General features: G+C 46.3%; 1 protein-coding gene across 1 annotated transcript; it reads left to right on the top strand.

Annotated features, from left to right (window-relative positions):
* Positions 1 to 1,884: 1,884 nt before the first annotated feature.
* LOC125945612 (uncharacterized) lies at positions 1,885 to 19,250 on the top strand. The gene is made up of 7 exons (XM_049667716.1): positions 1,885 to 1,986; positions 3,183 to 3,292; positions 9,928 to 9,995; positions 10,580 to 10,675; positions 13,462 to 13,509; positions 15,924 to 15,971; positions 19,049 to 19,250. Exons 2-7 carry the CDS (start codon positions 3,196 to 3,198, stop codon positions 19,094 to 19,096), a joined length of 405 nt encoding a protein of 134 aa, XP_049523673.1. The 5' UTR covers positions 1,885 to 1,986; positions 3,183 to 3,195; the 3' UTR covers positions 19,097 to 19,250.
* The last annotated feature ends 1,165 nt before the right edge of the window (positions 19,251 to 20,415 follow it).

Here is a 20,415-nt window from a genome sequence, read left to right as displayed (position 1 = left end):
GATTTTGGACTCCCTAACCATTCACATGTAACTAATTGCTTTTTTGAAGAGAGAAGCCGTTTAGCAGGTGACGCATTCTTGAACTCTTCGATATGGCGGGTAATACAGTAGGACGACCACTGCCGTGACACGCGTCAGCCTCCATAATTTTCAGGGAGGTTATCTCGGATGATCAGTATTCGATTCTTCGTTTGAAAGCTTCACCAGATCTTGGCGAAAAGTTGGAACCTGAGATGCTATGGCGCGATAGTGATGGTCGATGAAATACTGATGTCAGGAATATTCAGGAACGATTATTTAAGCTTTTGAATGGCCCTACAGGGAGCGCCTTCTCCGTGCCCTAGCCATAGAGTACCTTATGATTACTTATATGTGACTCCACTAGATTACTATAATAGATTACTTATATGGTACATAATTTTAATCGGTGCTTCATATATAGCAGTGCCAGTAAGCGCACCTAGCTCTGTTCTGCATATTCGGATATTACATCACGATATAAAACTTGTACATACATCAGCCCATCATCATCATCATCAGCCTATCTTTATGTGTAGTACAGGACGAAGGCCTCTCCCAGCCATCTGCAACTACGCCTGTCTTGCGCTAGCTGATTCCAACGTACGCCTGCCAATTACCTAATTTCATAACCCCACCTAATTTTTTATGCGTCAAGTGAAGGTCCTATACGTCGAAACCCAGAATAAGGTATTAAGCTTCACAGCATCCCAAATAAATTAATATAATACCTTTCCTGCAGTCAGTTTCGGTTTTGTTTCTCCTGTGTCATGACGTCACGAGTCCTGACCCCAGAAACTGGACACGAGGGAGCCGGACAATGCGAGGTTTTTACGCTCGCTCGATCACCTGTTCCGATATGCTACTAGTTGCGAGAGCTGATGTACCACCAATAGCAGACAACCTAGAGAAGTGGAGCAAATTACAACGTCGCAAGGTCCTGCTCCCATGTGACGACCTTCTGCGTCGCGACGTCCCCAACACCACAGTAATGAAACCGAAACTTACTGTAGAAAAGCCATTATATAAAAATATTTAGGGCGCTCCAAGGCTTGTGGTTATTTTTTCTTGGGGTTAGAGGCTTGCCACATAATTTCAACGTGAACAAATGAAGAGTCGAAAATACCAGGTCGGTGTGCGTACAAATTATACGTGGACTACGCCATTTTATGGGCATTGGGTTTGTGTCTGTTCTTGGTCAATCCTCTAGGATATATCTGTGCATATATATATATATATATATATATATATATATATATATATATATTCGTAGTACTTTTTATTCATACGCCCTTCATCACCGTTCGCCCCTCGGCAGCTAGGCATCGCACAACGCCTTCGTTAACATCTCATGCGTAGACGTATCACACTGTGCGCGCTCCTTATTGTGGGTATTTCTACATACAGCCTGTGAACGGTGCAGTTCCCAAGCCGAGACATTGCACGCAATTAAAGTTGTTACCAGATCGGTGTCCTACACAAGAACCTTCCATGATATGACACGTTGAATAGGACGCAAAAAGGACACGTGTACGCATCGAGTTTAGCTGTATAGCATCTAATTACCCGCTCGACTAAAGCGTATACGTTTCGCGCTGACTACGTCTGCGTTGTATCCGCACATCACTTTTTATTTCATTTCACTGCGGAAAGGCCCATTTCGCTTTTTTCTCTTTTTCTGACGGAATAATAGATACGCCAGCTGCGGCAGTTTTTAGAAATATTGTGTGAAAGAATATCTGGCTTGAGCTTTCGTGCTGTTCTTTTTATTTCCCCTCAGCATCGTCTTCAAAAAATAACGATAAAATAGAACACTTCTTTACGAACACTGGTGAAATTAAAGAAAGAGACGCGGAAAAAAAAAAAAACACCACAACATGAGCGTCGAGTCTTGAAGGCCGGACGAAACGATTTAAGAATTTTTCATTTCAACTTCGGGTACCGTTTTTACTTCTGTCGCTTCAAAAGGTGCGTTATAGATTGATTACTTTAGGATTAAATTGAATAGTTATCGGAACTGATAACATTTTAAAAAAATACAGAAGTGTGACAGAAGTCTTTGTTGCCTTCCAAAAAAAATATAGAAACACAGTTCCCGAGTCCCGGCGGAGACGCTTGTACCTCCAAGAGCATATTGCGTGCAGTGCTACAGATTAGACAGCCGGGCCTTATAGAAAGGCGTGCAAACATCAATATGCTTGTGGTCGCACTTGTAGCGTGCATTGGATAGTCAACAGTGCACCCAAATCCTCAAGAGCGTATAATGCCGATTAGAATTTTTTTCTGAAACGTTCTTTATTTCAGAACGTCGACATTCACAAAGCTTTTGTCGATTTTTTTTTCAATAAAATAGATTTATTTAAAATTGGATCAGCCAGGTGCCTTACGCGAACATTACTACTTTTTTCACATGTGTTTGAATAAATAACGTAAATTTTTACCGAATGTAACGCATCCTCCTAAATTGATATTCTTTACGTGGCATAGTTGTATTCGTAATTATTGCTACATCACCTTACATCTAGCGGGTTAATGCGCTTGACAATAATTCACAATTTTAACAGTTTACGTGTTGATCTGTGCAACGAGCTGTGTTAAAGCAACCAGTTGTGTAATCATTATATCCCATATATGATTCTTCTACAGCGCATATCAGTGATGTAATTACTTTTCGGACACTATTTGACAACGACAGACCGTACGGGAGAATAAGTAAGAATAATAAATAACTAAACTAAATTAATCACCAAGTGCGCCTGCGCCTCCTCGACACTGACCACTACCCGCGTGGTGGCTCAGTGGTTATGGTGATAGGCTGCTGAGCACGAGGTCGCGGGATCGAATCCCGGCCACGGCGGCCGCATTTAGATGGGGGGCGAAATGCGAAAACACCCGTGTACATAGATTTAGGTGCACGTTAAAGAACCCCAGGTGGTAAAAACTTCCGGAGTCCCCCACAACGGCGTGCCTCATAATCAGATCGCGGTTTTGGCACGTAAAACCCCACAATTAATTAATTAACACTGACCACTGTGGAAGTCTACTGTACAGCTTCTCTGTAAAGCAATTCCATCCTGTAATTAAAGTCCTTCGGTTTAATACTCTAAGGCCATATAGATGGAATAAAAACTAAAGTAGGCAACTGTATTTTCTCTCTCTTTCAGCGTTTCTTCAGGCATGATTGAGAGACTGGTTTGCGTGGCACTTCTATTTGCGTGCAGAACGTATGCCTACTGGCCCATATCCATCCCAAATTCACCGGAATGCATACACGGTCGGTATATGATAGCGGAGCTTTCAGTTTACCTGTGCACTATACATGGCAACCCTCTACGAATATACGTGAGCGCGTAAATCGCGTTGTTACTTAGATTGGAGAAAGACAGCGCAGCGGGAACGATTCTGAGCTTGCCTGCCCAGCGTCCTTTTGTCACGATTGCAGCGCCCTTCCTGCCATGCAGTCATTAACGAAGCAAGCACGCTGGGCGTTCCCGTACAGCTACCTTTCAACGTTATTCTTTCCTCTTGTTTTTACCTCTTCCTTAGAATTTTCCGTCGACCCAACTCACGATGACAGTCGACGTAAATGCGATTAGCATTCGTGCAATCTAGCGAGAAACCGTATTGCTGAAGACACCTTTATTAAGAATTTGCAGCGTCCATATTCTATCGCTTCGGCTTTACGCGACATACACTCTCTCCTATATCGGCCCACTTTGCTATGACACTCGTTTGCCAGAACCGGCCATGACCATCACGACATGACGAGACGACTGTATGAGGACGACGCAGTGATGACGATGGAACGATGAAGGCGGCATGATGACTTCATGATGACGAAATGATGACGATGGTATAAGTACGACAGCATGACGATAATCGGATGACGTAGAAGGAATGACGACGATGAACATGACCACGCCGGCTTGACAACGAATGAATGAGGTATGGTGTGTGTGTGTGTGTGTGTAAAAACTTTTTATTTACAAAAGTCCTGAGGCTCGACTATTTCAAGTCGAGGCGGGCCGCTCCCACGATGGCACCGTTAGGCCCAGCCCTTCAGCGACATCGTGGGCCCTCTGGACAGCCCGTAGCTGATCTTGAAAAGATGAACTCTCTAGCATCTTCTTCCAATGGAGCCATTCTTCTTCAGGGTTGGTGAGAGTCGCAGGGCATCCCGCGAGCATGTGTCTGATCCCAATGATGCCATTACACGCATGACAATCTTTCTTGACCTCTCTTTCTGGATACATTTTATCAAGGTCGTACGGCGTGGGATAAGTTCCTGTTTGTAATAGTCTCATTGAAACTGCCTGAGCCCTGTTCAGCTTTGAATGTGGCAATGGAAATTGTCTGCGTCCTAGATAGTAGTGTTTAGTAATCTCGTTATATGTTAATAATTTATCTCTAAATTCCCCGGCCTGGTGGTGGACGGCTCGGTTGTGACTGTCACGGCTAGCAAGTCCTCGTGCCAAGTCATGAGTAACCTCATTGAGGTTAGCCCGGGTCTCGTCCACTTCTCCCATATGCGCAGGAAACCATTGGATTTCAGTTCTCATACTCATAGTGTTTTCAATAAGTTTAGCTGCAACCGCGGCCACGTAGCCTTTATCGAAACCCTTTATAGCAGCTTTCGAATCGCTGTAAATAAAAGTCCATTTATTGTTCCTGATGGCTAGAGCAATTGCCACTTGCTCCGCCACCATGGAATCTTTGGTAAATACAGTGATGGCATCTTGCACCTTCCCTTGAATGTTTGCTACTACGGCAGTATATGCTTCTTTCCCTGTCACCCAGGCAGCATCTACGAAAGCCGCCTCTTGATTCTGCTGTTGTATCTCCCGCAAGAGTGCTTTAGCTCTTGCCTTTCTCCTTTTGATATTGTGCTATGGATGCATGTTTCTAGGGAGAGGGGTGGTTCTAATCAGATCCCTAATCTCAGCTCGCAACTCCACTTCATCCTCCAGTGGGCGCCTTGACCTATTTAGCTCTGCCCCTATTGCCTGTAGTATATTCCTGCCGGCTCGTGTTTTTGCCAATCTTTCCTGTTGCGCAAGCTGCTGAGCCTCCGCAATTTCCTCTATTGTGTTGTGCACCCCTAGACTCATCAATCTCTCGGTTGCAGTGTTAATCGGTATTCCTAGGGTAGCTTTAATGAGCTTCCTAATCATCGTGTTAAGTTTGTTAAGTTCTACCTGCGTCCATTTTAATAATCCAGCAACATAAGTGAAATGACAGAGAGCAAAAGCATGAACTAGCCTCAAAGCACTGTCTTCCCCCAGGCCTCTGTGTCTATTGGTAATTCTCCTTAGTAGCCTAATTACTTCATCGGTTTTATTTGAGATATGCTGTATTGTTCTATAGTTCGCATTATTCGCTTCTATGTAGAATCCAAGAACTTTGATTCCTTCGACTAGCCTGATTTTAGTTCCTTCGTGAGTGTGTAAGTTCACTCTGGGCTCGTCTGTCGGGATGTGACCTCTTGGTTTTCGACCTCTTCTACGATGTTTCAAAACCAAAAGTTCCGATTTGACTGCCGAACATTTCAGCCCCATATCTTTCAGTGTATTCTCTACAATATATACACTTTCCTGTAATCTGGTCTCCGTCTGCCCTACGTTACCTTTGGCACTCCATATGGTTATGTCGTCAGCATATATCACGTAATGTATATCCTCAATTTTCTCCAAATTTCTGGCAACCCTAGACATTGCTAAATTAAATAGCATGGGCGAGAGTACTGCTCCTTGCGGGGGAGCAGTATGGTGTATGATGACACAAAGAGACGATGGCGTGACATTGGTGACATAATCCCGATTGAATGACGACAGCGGGATTACGATATAATGGCGAACTAAGAATGACGTCGATATATCGACGAAAGTTCTATGACGACGACGCATATGACGGCAATGTGGTTACGATACTGCATTGATGACGATGGCCAAGCGACAGCGTAACGACCACGGCACGACGGCAACGGTATGAACGACGAAGGCATGATGAGAGAAGGATGCCGAAGTTACAATGATGACGATAGACCGTGACGGTATCCTGAGGATGATGTGACAACGAATGCATGACAACGATGGCAGGACAACCGCATGAGGACAATTTGATGACAACGAGTGCATAATCACAATGGCGTGACGATGCCTGTATCACAAAACCTGTATGACGCTGATGGCATGAAGACGGAGGCATGACAATGACGGTAATGACAAGGGGTGCATGGTATCCTCTTATTTGACGACAATGCAATGATGACGATGGCATGATAAAGGCGTCATTATTACGATTAAATGAGGATATCATGATCGTGCTAGACTTACGAAGAAGGAATGATGTCAACGGGTCGATGAAAGTGGTATGACGGCGACGGCACGTGAACAATCGGGTGGCATACTGATTTGATGATGACGGTCAAACGACCGCATAACAACGATGGCATGACGACGACATAATGATGATGGTTGGACGTACAAGTCGGACGTCGGAGGAACGAGCGCGACGGAATATCGGCGACGGTTTGACAACGAATACATGACGACGACTTTATGACGACGATGCAGAGATGACGATGGCATGATAACGGCATGAGGACTAAGGGACGACGACGAGTGTATAATGGCAATGGCGTAACGATCTCTGTATCACGAAACCTGTATGATGACGGGACAACGATGACATGGCGATCGAGAGTCGGATGACGAAGCAGCATTCACGGTGATGGCGCGACCATGATGGCATTACGACGATGGTCTGACAAAAAAGTAATGATAACGACTGCGTGACGCTGTCAACATTACAAGGCTTGCATTGAATGACGATTGAATGAAGACAGTAAGTTTACAATGCAATGAAAAAAAAAAAAAACTGATGCCGATGGAACGACGAAAGCGGTATAACGACGGCGGCGGAACAATTGGACGATGTTATTGAAGTGATGACCATGAAATGACAGCGTGTAGACAACCACATAACGACAATTGCGTGACGACCACGGTGTGATGTCGACTACGTGATGAGAGTTGGATGACAAAGCTGGAATGACGACGACGCAACCGCCACGATGGCATCACGATCCCGAACACATACGTTTTGGTCCAAGCTATTAGGCAGCTGTGACCACAGGGTCATCCGGGGTCGCACGTCCACAAGTGCCTGCAAGGCTTCAACATGCGGTTACCATTACGGCGAAGTGCTTGCGCCATAAAGGCCTGCAGCTCTCAACAACTAAGTGTACAGCGTTGGCATTCACGCGCAAATCAATGTTACAACACCTCATCGTTGTCGACCAGTCATCCACCACACACACACAGAGAGAAAGAGAGAGAGAGAGACAGAAGAAAGGCGAAAGGCAGGGAGGTTAACCAGGTGGGAAGATCCGGTTTGCTACCCTACGCTGGGGAGAGAGAATGGGGGAGGTAAAGTGACAGGAAAGTAGAGAAAGAAAGGAGCACAGATACACAATCACAATCGGTCACAGGTGGCACAGCACAGTTGCACTTGCAGCACTATAAACATCTGTCCGGGCTACAGCCACTTGTCCAAGTCTGTTGCCCTTAGAAACTGCAGCAATGCCCTCATCGCCCTCCGCTGCGATGCATCCACCACAGATTTCTCGGTGTCATAATAGACCCAAATCTTTCTTTGATAAATCATGTTACTGCACTCCGAACTGAACTGACAAGCCTCATACGAGCATGTTCTTCGTGTTATATCGGGACTGAGATGGGGGTCCTTCTGAACGAAGTCTGCTCCAAGTATACCAGGCACTCTTCGTGGGCTACATACACTACAGCATGCCTGTGTTAACACGGGGTCATCTTCTTTACGCACGTTGGAGAGCTTTCAGGCACAAGAACTGCGGATATGTCTTGGCTTGCCACGCTTCACGTCAAGCAACGGCACAACAGCGAAAGCGCGGGCTTGCGCAATCGACGTATACAGGTCCTGTCAACCTCTGCGAACATATCTTAGCCTGCTGACTAGGCACTTACACCATCCTCTGTCATCATCACTTCCAAGAACCAACCTCAACTGTGAGTTTTCTAAAACAATTGCAGGTCACGCAAGCATTATGCCTACAAGGTTCCAGGCCACCAATATCCCCGAGACACCTCCCTGGGCAATACCAAGACCACTAGTGAGGCTTCACATATCTGCAATTTCTAAGGAGTCACACGTTTTCCAGTGCTGTGAAACAGTTCGTTCTGTCCCATATATTTACATTTTATAATGGGACTGTAGAATTATACACCTATGGTTCGGTCACACTATCTACCACAACGGCTGCATTTGTTATCCCGCCGCTTGGCATTACCCGGCGATTTCAATTTGACTACAAATCGGCATCTACGGCTGGGGAGCTCGCCGCAATTCTGGAGGCTGTCCGTCTTATGAGAACTCAGATACCTCATAAATGGACGGTTTTCTGCAGTGACAAATCAGCGTTAAAGGCACTAAAATGCTTCTAAAGAAAGGACCATATTACCTGTTCGTGCTGGAAATCTCCCAAATTCATCTGAGTGCCCTGCGAGGTGGCCACTTTACCACTTTTCAATGGGTGTCTGATCATTGTGGAGTGATTGGCAATGATCGCGCCTACAGTGAGGCAAGATCTTTTTTTTTTTCGTACTCTGATGAAGTGTTTCTTTTTTTTAATTACGAAGCACGCTTCTTATATGCTCCTCTTAAAGAAAGACGGATAAATGACGTCATAACGCACATGTTTATTTCATATTATTTGAAAAATTATGCGGCGGTTGCCACAAAGCTAGGCAGCAAGCAACCCTGGGCGTCGCACCAGCCGTATTGTTGAAATCCCAATCGTGTGAAATGAACCCACTAAAAATCACATTGCAAAAGGTGCAATGCGCGCAATGCAGTCGCAGCATGTGAAACAGCCTTGACGTGTTTCTCAGAGTTCGTACGCACCGGCGCGCCATGCATTTCAAAGGCCACGCGCAAGCTTCACGGCCTTGGCGCTAGATGGCGCCGAGTGTTCTTAAGGAAGCGCAAAATAGAAGTCCTGCAGCAGTACACGCCTCACATAGATAAGTAATTTCTACCATGGTAATACAATGTATAACTATGTTGCTTCAAAGCTAACGCATTACGTCGACAGTCAGCGTGAGACGGGTGGTGTTGCAATTTTTTTAGATCGCAAAATAACATAATTAGTTATTAATAATGAATTACCTTTTTAAATGTTATCTCAGAACAAAATTGTCATTGAGAAACATTCCGGATCCTGCTTTCTGTGACTCAATACCTGCTACATAAATTTATTTTCTAAGCCCGAAAGAAGCCCTCGGCTTCTATGTAGCACGTACTGATCTAAGCTGGATCGGGAATTTTTCAGGATGGTCTACAATGTTCTTGTTGACACTAATTTGCTGTGAATACATTAGTTAGTGAAGTTGATTGATACAATATACTAATTATGCAATTAGGCCAAATACAAACGAAAATTACGCTGACTTGCTCCAAGCGACGGCACACAACGTTACCTTGGTACTGTCTACTTACATGGCACTCGCACATTCTAAGATTTTGACGCAAGTTACGTGGGACGGCGTGTATAACGCGCCGCATTAAAAGAATGTCAAAAGAGAACCGGGGTTTTTCTTATCCAGCTTATAGTTCTTACGTCCTTGCAAATGTACCTCCTGTCCTTCTCAGATTTTTTTTTTCTAAGAATAAACAAATAACGTGGTGGCAAGGATGCTGGTATTTTCCGTCCAGAATTATTCCTGCATCCTTCTTGTCATATTTGCATTCCTTTTAATGTGTCTCTTCTCATCCTGTAAGCAACGAATAAGTCTCGGATGTCTAATTACCAACTAGCCCAGTTTTCTGGCTTGATCACTGCTTTCTTTTCACTTTTGTACGCTTTCTATGCAGTGGTGGGTGCAGCTGCGGTCTGCGCGATGAAGTTTAATGAAACCCTACTCAGAGAGGTTTTCGAACGGGTGAGCAAAAATAATGCATCTTTATTCTGGCTCAAATATTTGCTGATGATATAGGACGAGTTTATCACTTCTTGCTCGGGGAACTCCGCTCCTGGGGCACCTAGATCCTTCGCTGCAAAATATTCCAGAGCTTTAACTTCGCGTTGTTCACTATAGGTGACAAGGTAGGACGATGCGTTACCTAGGTTGTGCCAATATTCACCCTACGCTTCTAAACGACGTACGCGGCCGCCCGGGCCGCCCGGAGTAGAACGCGCCCTTACCTCCCTACCCTCCCGCCTTATCATTGCGGCCCCGAGCAGAAGGCACTGATCACAAAGATAAACCAAAAATCGCCGTAGAGAATAACTGCAAAGAAAAGCAGAAGAAAATGCACCTATTAACACGGCAGCCGGACGCGACGAAATGCCAGTATGCATTTAATCAAACAGTTGGTTGTATAGGCGGTTGACTTCGTTTGACCACTCCCCCCTTTCCACTGCCCAGGGTAGCCAACCATAACTGTCTTTATTTGGTGACCTCCCTGAGTCTCTGCGAGTTTTTTCCTTACTGAACTGTTCTCTCTATTTTCGAGAAAACTGCAGGCCGCAAGCAAATCGTTCGGCGATAAGGTTTCGGATTGCATCGAGCAAAGCACCCCTGTCAACGAGTTGCATCGTGGGTGCAGAAGCGAGGTTGCGGTAAGTTTTACCTCTTGCTTGTAAGTCGGGTCTCCTCTTGTCAGGGACCTGTTGGACTGATGTGATTTGATGTGAGTGATTTATTGTTTTCAGTTTGTCAGCACATGAGCTTGGTAAACCGGGGGAGAGCATGCAGACTAAAGGCGTTACAAACACCTGATGTATGGCCACCCTGCCATAAAATATATCAAACATAAAGAACAAAAAATATTCACCATCCATGCACTCCGTACAGATGGTAAACCACCGAAGCTGAAATGTGCAGCCCCGGTATGAGCCACACGTGATTGATTGATTGATTGATTCCTTCCTTCCTTCCTTCCTTCGTGACACCACCACCAACACCGCCGCCACTTGTGAGGCAATACAAGCTTCGCTTGAAGAGCACCTTCCAATCGCGGCACCCGCAGACAGCGCTAGCTGAATGTCCACGTAGGTGTTGTAAATAAAAGTGCGCGCTCCCTGAGGCAGATTTGGTGCGGACGTTAGGACCGCCCCTGGGTGAGCACACAGAGGATGCAATAGCAGATCAAATGTGGTATGTCCTGACGTAAATTGCACGCAGACGTATATTGTATGGGCATTTAACGTTCAGAAGAACGTGGTACAGACATGCCCGATCACGTCATTCAAGTCCACACGGCATCTGGAAACCTCACATTGTCGCATCAGTGCGCAGTGCGCATATAGGTGCATACTGCTGCTCTGGCTCTGTCCGCATGGCACACTATGAGCACCATAAAAAATAAAACGTTATAGTAGATCAACGGTCACTATTGTTGTGAAGTCGGGGGTCCGAGCGGCCACGAAGGTTCCATGGCTGCTGCCATGCCAGGTACCGGGAGAAGTAGAAGTCCAGAACGATGTTCAAGAGATGAGAAAAGGGTTTTATATATATAAATTTAGATGATAGTTTACAAGAAGGCCTCCACGATTCTTGAAGCCGACTACATGCGTGCAGTCTTTGCATGTCTGAGCGTTCTCACAACACTCAAGCTCCGCTTTTTATGCAGTTCATTCCCCCTCTTTCGCTCGCTGAGGGAATTTATTGCAGTTCTCAGCCAGTCACAATCGTCGAAACGTTCGCCTATTCCCACCCATGACGTTGCACCGTTCCTCCGGACTCCACCTTCAATGTCGCGCGCTCGCATACGGGGCAACCGCGTGACAATGTGGGAACCTCAAGTCGATACAGTTCCCACGGAAACCCCCGACGTTGGTCCTTTCCCGGAATTAGTGGGCTGTAAGTGACGGTCAGTTTGTCAGGGTCAGGAGGCTGGCCTTCGCGGTAGTTACTGCTTCCACGGAGGGCGGCGCTTGTTTTCGTCTCGAAGCGAGTTCCTTTGTTTGCGCGTCACAGTCGGCGCCGGGCCCCGTCTTAGTCCGGGTGGGCGCTTGCGCCTCACAAGAAACACCAAAAAAGCGACGTTGCCGTTTAGCGACGCGCGAGGCCGATGCCCCAAAGCAGCCTGGGGTCCCAGAACTCGTCTCGCCCATCAGCTCTGGGCTGTCGAACAACAGAAGATACGAAACGCAATTGCTTGTCCATTAGTCTCAGGTGACGCTGATTTAGTCGCCAGCTCCCTGGCCTCGAGAAAACGACGGAGCGTGAACAGCATTCCACAGCTGCGCGTCTGCCGGAGAAACATCCTTTGTCACGAGGGACCGCCAGGTACCACACTATACGCAAGGAAGCACAATCGATTCATATTCCCGCATCCTATGCTTATAAGGAGTCATGTTATATTAGACTGGGAAGGACTAAGAGTAAGGGTCAAAGGTGAATATCTTGGCATTATACGGTTCCCAGATGACAGTGTCCTGTTCAGAAACGATGGGGATTGAATTTCAACAAATGACTGAAGACCTTCGCCGAGAAAGTGTACAAGCTGCACTAGAATTGCTAGCCTCCGGCTTGGAAATCAAAAATCAAGAAGGGAGCCGAGAGATGGAGTAGCACACTGCGGTAAGAAACGCTGCAAACAGGGATAAGGTGCCTCAGAAGGGCTGGCCTACGTTTCGATAGGTGTGCCTATCTTCGTCAAAGGCGGCCTTGTCATTCTCGGCAGGTTAGTTTTAGCAGGTTAGTAGGGGGACGTCACGTGTTGTCGTTGTCGCCGGCGGCGGGCTGTAAAGCAAGAAACTGAAAATAAAATGAGCGCTGTCGCTTGACGTTGCAAGCCATGGTTTCTTGGACGAGAAGAAAAGAGCGGTAGGGAAAAAAAATAAAAGGGGCAATCAAAGCCAGCATGAGATAACAGCTGCTCGATTCGAGGATTTCACAAATATTAATGAGATAATAGACTATATATATATATATATATATATATATATATATATATAAATAAATTCAGCTGACTTATCACGCCGGCACAATGTCGGAATAAATTTAGTTATCAGAATGAAGTCCGGTTTCACTCACACACCGCCAAATTGACTTATAAACTGTACTTGCTCTGCGATATTTGCAAATGTCTCCTCATGCGGCTACTTTATTGATTAGATAGGCCTACAAGCCATTCTACTTATTATTGATATTAAGGACGCTGATGCCTACAAGTCTGGAGTAAAACTTAATATTTAATACATGCTTCGCGCAGGGGAGAGCATCCGCAGGGACACCAGTTCGACGTAAAGTCCCTCGAGTTTTTTCTCTAAACACTTTAGAATTGTGCACAGCGACTGGTGTCATTCACGTCATTTTCGACTATACACTCCTTCGCTCAACGACTTACGCTCCGATTTTCTTTCCCATTGTTTGTTCTCTTATTTATTTGATTTGCCAGATGACGATCGCGGCGCATTGCTATAGGAAGGAAGTGTTCCGCATGATGGTAAGAATCATTTCTCAAGCTCGTTTTAATTACTGCCGTGCACTATGCGCGTTCGTGTGCCAGCGTACGTGTTATTTTGTCGCTTCTTTTCATTTTACGGCGATGTAATGGCACGGAAAAACTTTATGGACATGCTTCGGAACGTGCACTAGCACGTAGCGGGCCGCTCCCACGTCGGGACAGAAAGGCCTAGCTTCTCCGCCGCGTCGCGGGCCCGTTGGACTGCCCATAGTTGTGCTTGAAAATCCGGACTGCGTAGAGCAGCCTCCCACTTGGACGACGTAACGTCTTCGTCGCCCCGTAACGCGGGGCACCACCAGAGCATGTGTTCTAAGTTGGCAAAGTCTGAGCAAAGCGCGCAAGTGTTTGACGTTTGAATTTCGGCATAGATCCTGTGTATATAAGAGTGCTGGGCTATAGGGTATGCCTGACCTGCAAGAGTCTGAGTGTCAATGCCTGAGGCCTGTTCAACTTACTGTACGGCAGTGGATACTTACGCCTCCCCAGATAAAAGTACTTAGTGAGTTCGTTGTACGAGGCAGGGGGACCCCTGTTGTCCGGAACCTCAGCGCCGCGCCATCCGGTAGCTACACGGTAGACAACTCCTCGCGCAGCTCTGTGGGCCGACTCGTTGAGGTTGGACGATAGCGGATTTATTTATGGTCTATAGTATATGTTATTATCATACTATTATAATATTTAGTAGTAAGTTGTCCCAGAAAGATATCAAGAGAGAGAGAACCGTGGCGGGAAAGGCAGGGAGGTTAACCGGAAAAGATTCTGGTTTGCTACCCTCCACTGGGGGAAGGGCAAGGGGAAATGAAAGGTGGAAAGAATAGGGAATCAATCAAAGATATCAAGAATACCATCATGTGGTGCGAGGCAAATTTCGCTATCAGACGTCACTGTAGCATAGAGTCGAACACCTCCACAACGAATACCTCTGCAACAAAATGACCTGTGTAACGAAGGAGTGATTTTCTCCCGTTTCTATTGTGAGCTGTGCGGTGTGCCACCTTTACAACGAAGTGACCTGTATAACGAATGATTTCGGATTCCCCAAGCACTTCGTGATAAAGGTGGTTGACTGTGTACTTATACAGCGCGTGTCTACACTAATGAAACGACGTCCTCAGTTGCCTCCACGGTAGCTTTCGTCGTCCCAGATTTGTCTATTCGTCGAAACTTCATGCGTGATCACAAGGCAGGGCGATTACTGCCACGAGATTACTGTCATTCGCGAAGGAATTCGTTACTTGTATCAAGAAGCGCCTCAGGCGTGTCGTTCGTGGCACATGCGCAGACACACACACACAAAAAAAACACGTTTGTACAGAATAAACTCCCGTGACGTCTACGGCTGACATCTAATGCTTCGCATTAGGTATACCCAGTGGTCCAAGTTCACTTCAAAGCGGTTCATTGAAGACTGGCACATACTCCGAGACCCTTGGGCTACATACCGAGTGGCACATTGGTCAACATTTATAAACTGTCCTATCTTCGGGATTTGCCTTCAAAAACAGCCTGACACCTGCCCAATACCTTGTTGCAGTAAACTTGGTTGAACTCGACAAAAGTGTTTCGCATTAAAATCACACTATAGGTTATTGGGTCTGTGCTTAGACCAAGAGCGTTTAGTTTGCTTGCTCGCGAAGGCGCCGCATTTTACGAGCCCGCCTCGCGAAATTGGCACCGCATAGCACTTCGATGCGTTCCTGGACACTGCGGTGTTAAGGGAAATAAGCTCGCCGACCCAAAGGCAAAGTTGGTCCACCACAATTCTGGCTCCATTTCAATCCCATTTGGCGGGACATATGCAAATGCTATGTAGCACGACATCATACGTGTCACTAAGGCAAGTTACTTATCTCCTTTACTCTCATCCGAGTTTCGCCTCAGGACGACTCCGAATGGCCAAAGAAACTCCGCAAGCTTTTTGCATAGATTGAGACATGATGTGGCTTCTGCCCAATACTACGCACCACGTGTTTTGATTCCTACGTGCCCGCTGTTCCTGCGAGACAAATAATCAATAGACCGGAATGTTCGGCAAACATGGACAGGCGACCATTCTCTGAATCTCTTTTTGGTAAATGGCCAACCTGCTCATCATGTGTCAGTCCATTACATGTGCCTGTCCATGATGACCATTGTGTGATTTTTTTAAAAGAGCGCCAAGTCTATATGTGACTGCAACAAATATTTCCAATTTTATTTCACTTGCGCGCATTTATTTTTGCTCTTATCGCCATAAACTTCCCTTTTCTTTTTGTTTCTCTTACGCCAACGCAGAGTAGCCGGATAGAGCGAAATAGTTCAGGCTGACCTCTCAGGCTTTCTCTTATAATAGTACTCTCTGTGTGTATCTGTCCTTTTTTGGCGTTTTGTTCTCTTTTTTTTTCAAATTACAGCCACGAGATTACAAGTACGGAGTACTGGTGCTCCTGGATGAGCTTGTGGTGAGTACCCACCCTGTCCCGTTGTTAGGTAGATTGAGATCTCTTGCATATGACCTTGAAGATCTTTGACAAGCGCAATGGAAGGTGGCACTTCGAAGATCGCGGATACGATGTTTAAAAAACTTGGAGGATGCTTAAACTTTGCCTTTAAGAGTGAAACGCGATAGCATTCAAAGATCCCTGACGGCGTCTCACGCTTCTCGGCGGCTGCAACTTATGTAACCGTAATGTATACCGGGAAACGCTGGCGGCGAACGCTATGTACGAAGGCGAGCTTTCTGGTGGAAATGCGGCCTCTTGTGGGGGCCGATCCCGGAGGTTGTTGACAGCCGCACCAAAGAAATTGCATCATTCTTAGGTTTCTGTTATTGTTTCACAATTTGAATATTTTAGCCTGAGAAAATTTAACATAAAAGGGGTGCGCTGTCGGTGTTTTGTTTCATGACATTTGTTTGTGGGCTGTCATTATCAAAATTCCGAGGAATAACTTTGTAAAGAATGTAAGACAAGGTATGAGCAACTTTAGTGATAGAATGGTGAGGCAATATAACCCGCATATACCGCACGTCATATAGCAAGGCGCAACATATACATATACCTAAATATAAATGTTAGCATACGGACAACGCCGCCGACACCGACCAAGGATTTTCTGCGACACGGGGCCCTTAACGCTCTCACCTTAATACCGCATGTATAACGTACGTTCTGTAATAGCGCAAAATCAACAAAAACAAAAGGAAGAAGAACACGACAACTCGACGCTTTTTTTTCCCTTTTGTCCGTGTTCCTTTTGCGCAGTTACAAAACGTACGATGAATCCTAACCAACTCGCCCACCTCGCTATGTTGCTCCTAATATAGCTTCTGCAACGAACTTCAGAGGAAATGTCGCGCTAGAATCCTTATAGCTTTCTTCGGTGGAACTTCGACCAGCAATGTAATTAATAATGATCACACAGACGAGTGCTGACTGTAGTCGGATCGCCAAGAAAGGTATTCGTCTTGCATTGAATATAAGAGACGCTGATGATGATGATGCCATGATCTTTATGATCGTCACGATGCTTATTATTGCGCTAGGCACAGATTCTCGAATTAGTGAATCATTTCATTGCAGTGATAACGTGTACCAAGGTATCGCTAGAGGCAAAAATTAAACTATCGGGTTTTACGTGCCAAAACCATGATCTGATTATGAGGCACGCCGTAGTGGAGGACTCCGCAATAATTTGGACCGCCTGGGGATTATTTAACGTGCACCTAAACCTCTAATTACACGGGTGTTTTTGCATTTCGCCTCCATCGAAATGCGGTCCCCGCGGCCGAGATTTGATCCCGCGAAGTCGTGCTTAGCCACACCATAGCCACTGAGCAACCACGGCGTGTCGCTAGAGTCAAAAACGAGAGCAGTAACGCTGAGATCTATTTTAGCTGTGTTCAAACGTATGGCACGAAAGTTATCTTCCAATGAGCGGCTTACTTTTGGGGCCGGATACGAGGTCCCATACAACCGGCGTTGATTGAAAGCGTCGATGTGTAGTTGGAAGAGGTAAAACTTCTTTTTACAATTGTTACGATTGCGATAAGTCATCAACTGAATCGTGCGACTGTATAGGGCCTCTAACATTCGCCTTTGCGGCTGGCATAACGACTGTCCGTTTCCCCGGTAGTCGCACAGACGCCATGACCAGTTGATGGCGTGGATGTGTACCAACGCGTGGTGGTGCCGGGTTATTTACCCAACTCAAATGAAACGATGCTCTCATCAACTTCGAAGCTTTTTCTGTAAAGGACCCCTCCGGATTTCTATCATTGCCCCTTGCTTCGTTCATCATTATAATCATCACCATCCTCTGTACAAATGTTGATGACGCGGCGTCATTTAAATATCTCCATTTACCTACAGGTGGCGTTTGCCATTATTTTCCGTGTAAGTTTCACGCTACCACTCCGCCAACGCTGAATCAACGAACTGAGCAGTAAGCTGTAACCGGCTCAACCACAGGCTTGCTCATTTTCTCGTCACCTATGATCTTTTGTAATTTTGCTATCAATTGGGTGGAGCGAAAAGCGTCCCTTTTCAAGTAGCATCCTGCACCTATACTTATCTGAGTCGCAACCAGGCCAAAGAGCGGGACAGTGAACTAGGACGGACAACAAAGCACTGACGGGCAACGTACGTTTATTGCGAGCTGAGCACAGAATATAAACACTTGCCTAACTACTCCCAATATAGCACAAGTATAGGTTTCAGTGGATTAGGCTTAGTATTACCTAAAGGTTTAGTAGATTAGGTTTAGTTTACTTAGGTTAGGTTTAGTAGATTACATAAGACCATTTTTTAATTCCGTCGCGTGGTGTACGTGCACCCAGTTTTGCAAGTAAGTGGTTGGCCCGTCTGCCTGGGGCGCACACTAACAACTACCAATGCGTCATTACTCATTGGTTTGCGGCCGCAGAACAGCGTCCACGCAATGTCCCCACTCCCTTCTTCCTGGGCTACCCAAAGGGTCGCTTCACTTCCCATGGCAGGAGCCCTCCGTGTCACGCGTGGCGGCGAAGCACAGGATAAAAGAACAAGTACGGACGAAGTCAAGCGAGGAGAATAGCGATGCAACAACATTTAAAAATATATTAAAGCTATTGCCACTACATGTTTGGAACCTAGGACCCCACAATCACAGTCCGACGCTTTTCGGCGACGCCAGGTCACCTGCGTAATAGCACAAAGGTCTGCTATTACACAGGTTCTGTATCGGCTGCTGATAAGCCGTCACTGTAGATTTATGGCTATAGTGAAGGGCCTCCTCAATATAGTCAGTTCCGTGAGACAATGCTGCTGTCACATTAAAATGAGATCAGAGCTGAAGGAAACAATGGAATCTGCTGATTTTTTAAAGGACTGCGTTGTTTTTCCTACCTGTGATTTTAAAATTGCCGGCCCAATCGAGGGCCAAATTTGCATAATTTACTTCTAATGTAGAAGAAGCAGCAAAAACTCTCTGATCTCTAATGTTAAATGCAACAACAACAGCGCCAATGAGGTGAGAACTGCGTCGTTCTTTATATTTGCAGGAGTGCATGGCGACCGAACTGCGACAGCCACTATCGCTCTTGCGATGAGCTGTTAAATGCACTAGGTGATTCAACGGCGACGAGACCGCTCCCAAACACGTGCGCTGCGTCAACGAATGCACTATAACAACTCGGGATTGCATGTATATTGCAGATTGTTACTGGACGATCCCACCGCCGACCTTATACCGCAACACCCTAATAAATCCTCAACTCATTATCATTGTTCGTGTGCGTTAACTATTGACATGGCTTGTGTTTTCGTTGGTCGGTGTGCGCGTTAGTTGACCTCATCTTCACCTAACTAAAGAAGTCGCAGTTTCGCCCGAAAGGCGAAGCATCAATTGCGATAGCAAATTTACTAGTAGAGAGCTATACGGAGTAAGGATAGTAGTTTTATCGGCTGCATAAACATGGACCCATTCGCTCACTAACAGGAATTAACAAGCATGGTGTCGGTGTACTCAAGCAAACATGAATAGGTCACACTCGATGACCGCAGACAGCAAGTGTCAAAATTCTGGCGTCAGCAAGCGCGCTAGCAGCTGCGAGCGAAGGTTCATGCGGTCTATCGCTTCAACATAAACTAAGCGGCGAAAGCACAGCGCATACAAAGTTAGGAGCCGTGTTGCACATCGTTTTCAAGATACGGTGCGTGCGACCGCCCGCCGACGCGCAAAGTACAAGTACGCAGTTTCTCGCGGAGCAGAAGCCGCACCTCCTCCGTCCCACGTTGCCTTCGCGTTTGCCTACTTTCGCCTGCGAGATTCCAGTTCCCTTTGCGCCCGGTCGCAATAAGATACGCATTTGGTACCGCAGCTAAACGTCGCCTCCCCTCCCTCCCTCCCATCCCCCTACGGCCTTTCGCACGACAGAAGAAGTCGCGTTTGCTCTCCGCCGTGCGTTCACTCTCCCTGAAAGCGCGCGAGGGACGCGCGCTTTCGCTCGCACATACAGCATACGGCGCGCGGCGACGATTTGATCGCCGTTCGACTTTATACGGAACCTCACGGCGACGACGACGGCAGCAATGCTCTTGGAGTGTCCATATAATTGCTATCGCAATAAAATGAAAAGTGTCCACGGTAAGGCTTCGATCCTCTGCCACACTTCCATTGCTACCGTAGCAGTACGCCCTAATCACTGCGCCACTGTTGCATTGTGCCACCATTGCAACAGGCGACAGTGATGAATATATTCGAAGCTGTGCACCTGGTTTCGCCCTGCCTGGCGAGTGATTCACTAGATGGCGAATTATAGCAGTGGCACCTGTATATGTGTTTGTAGATGATGCTATGTTGACTACTCTCTTCTGACCATATGTGATAATGCATTTACACGATGTGTGCACCACCCGCTGATTAGAG

Source organism: Dermacentor silvarum, chromosome 5 (genome assembly GCF_013339745.2).
Source record: "Dermacentor silvarum isolate Dsil-2018 chromosome 5, BIME_Dsil_1.4, whole genome shotgun sequence".
Lineage (NCBI taxonomy): Eukaryota > Metazoa > Arthropoda > Arachnida > Ixodida > Ixodidae > Dermacentor > Dermacentor silvarum.
Note: the sequence above shows the minus strand (reverse complement) of the source record. Positions and strands in the feature narration are given on the sequence as shown.

Bases quoted from the DNA above. Each gene is read 5' to 3' on its own strand.
- LOC125945612 (XM_049667716.1), top strand. From the start codon at position 3,196: ATGATTGAGAGACTGGTTTGCGTGGCACTTCTATTTGCGTGCAGAACG. The intron at 9,996-10,579 runs GTGAGCAAAAAT...AGAAAACTGCAG, and splicing joins TCAGAGAGGTTTTCGAACGG to GCCGCAAGCAAATCGTTCGG. The intron at 15,972-19,048 runs GTGAGTACCCAC...TTATATTTGCAG, and splicing joins TGCTCCTGGATGAGCTTGTG to GAGTGCATGGCGACCGAACT.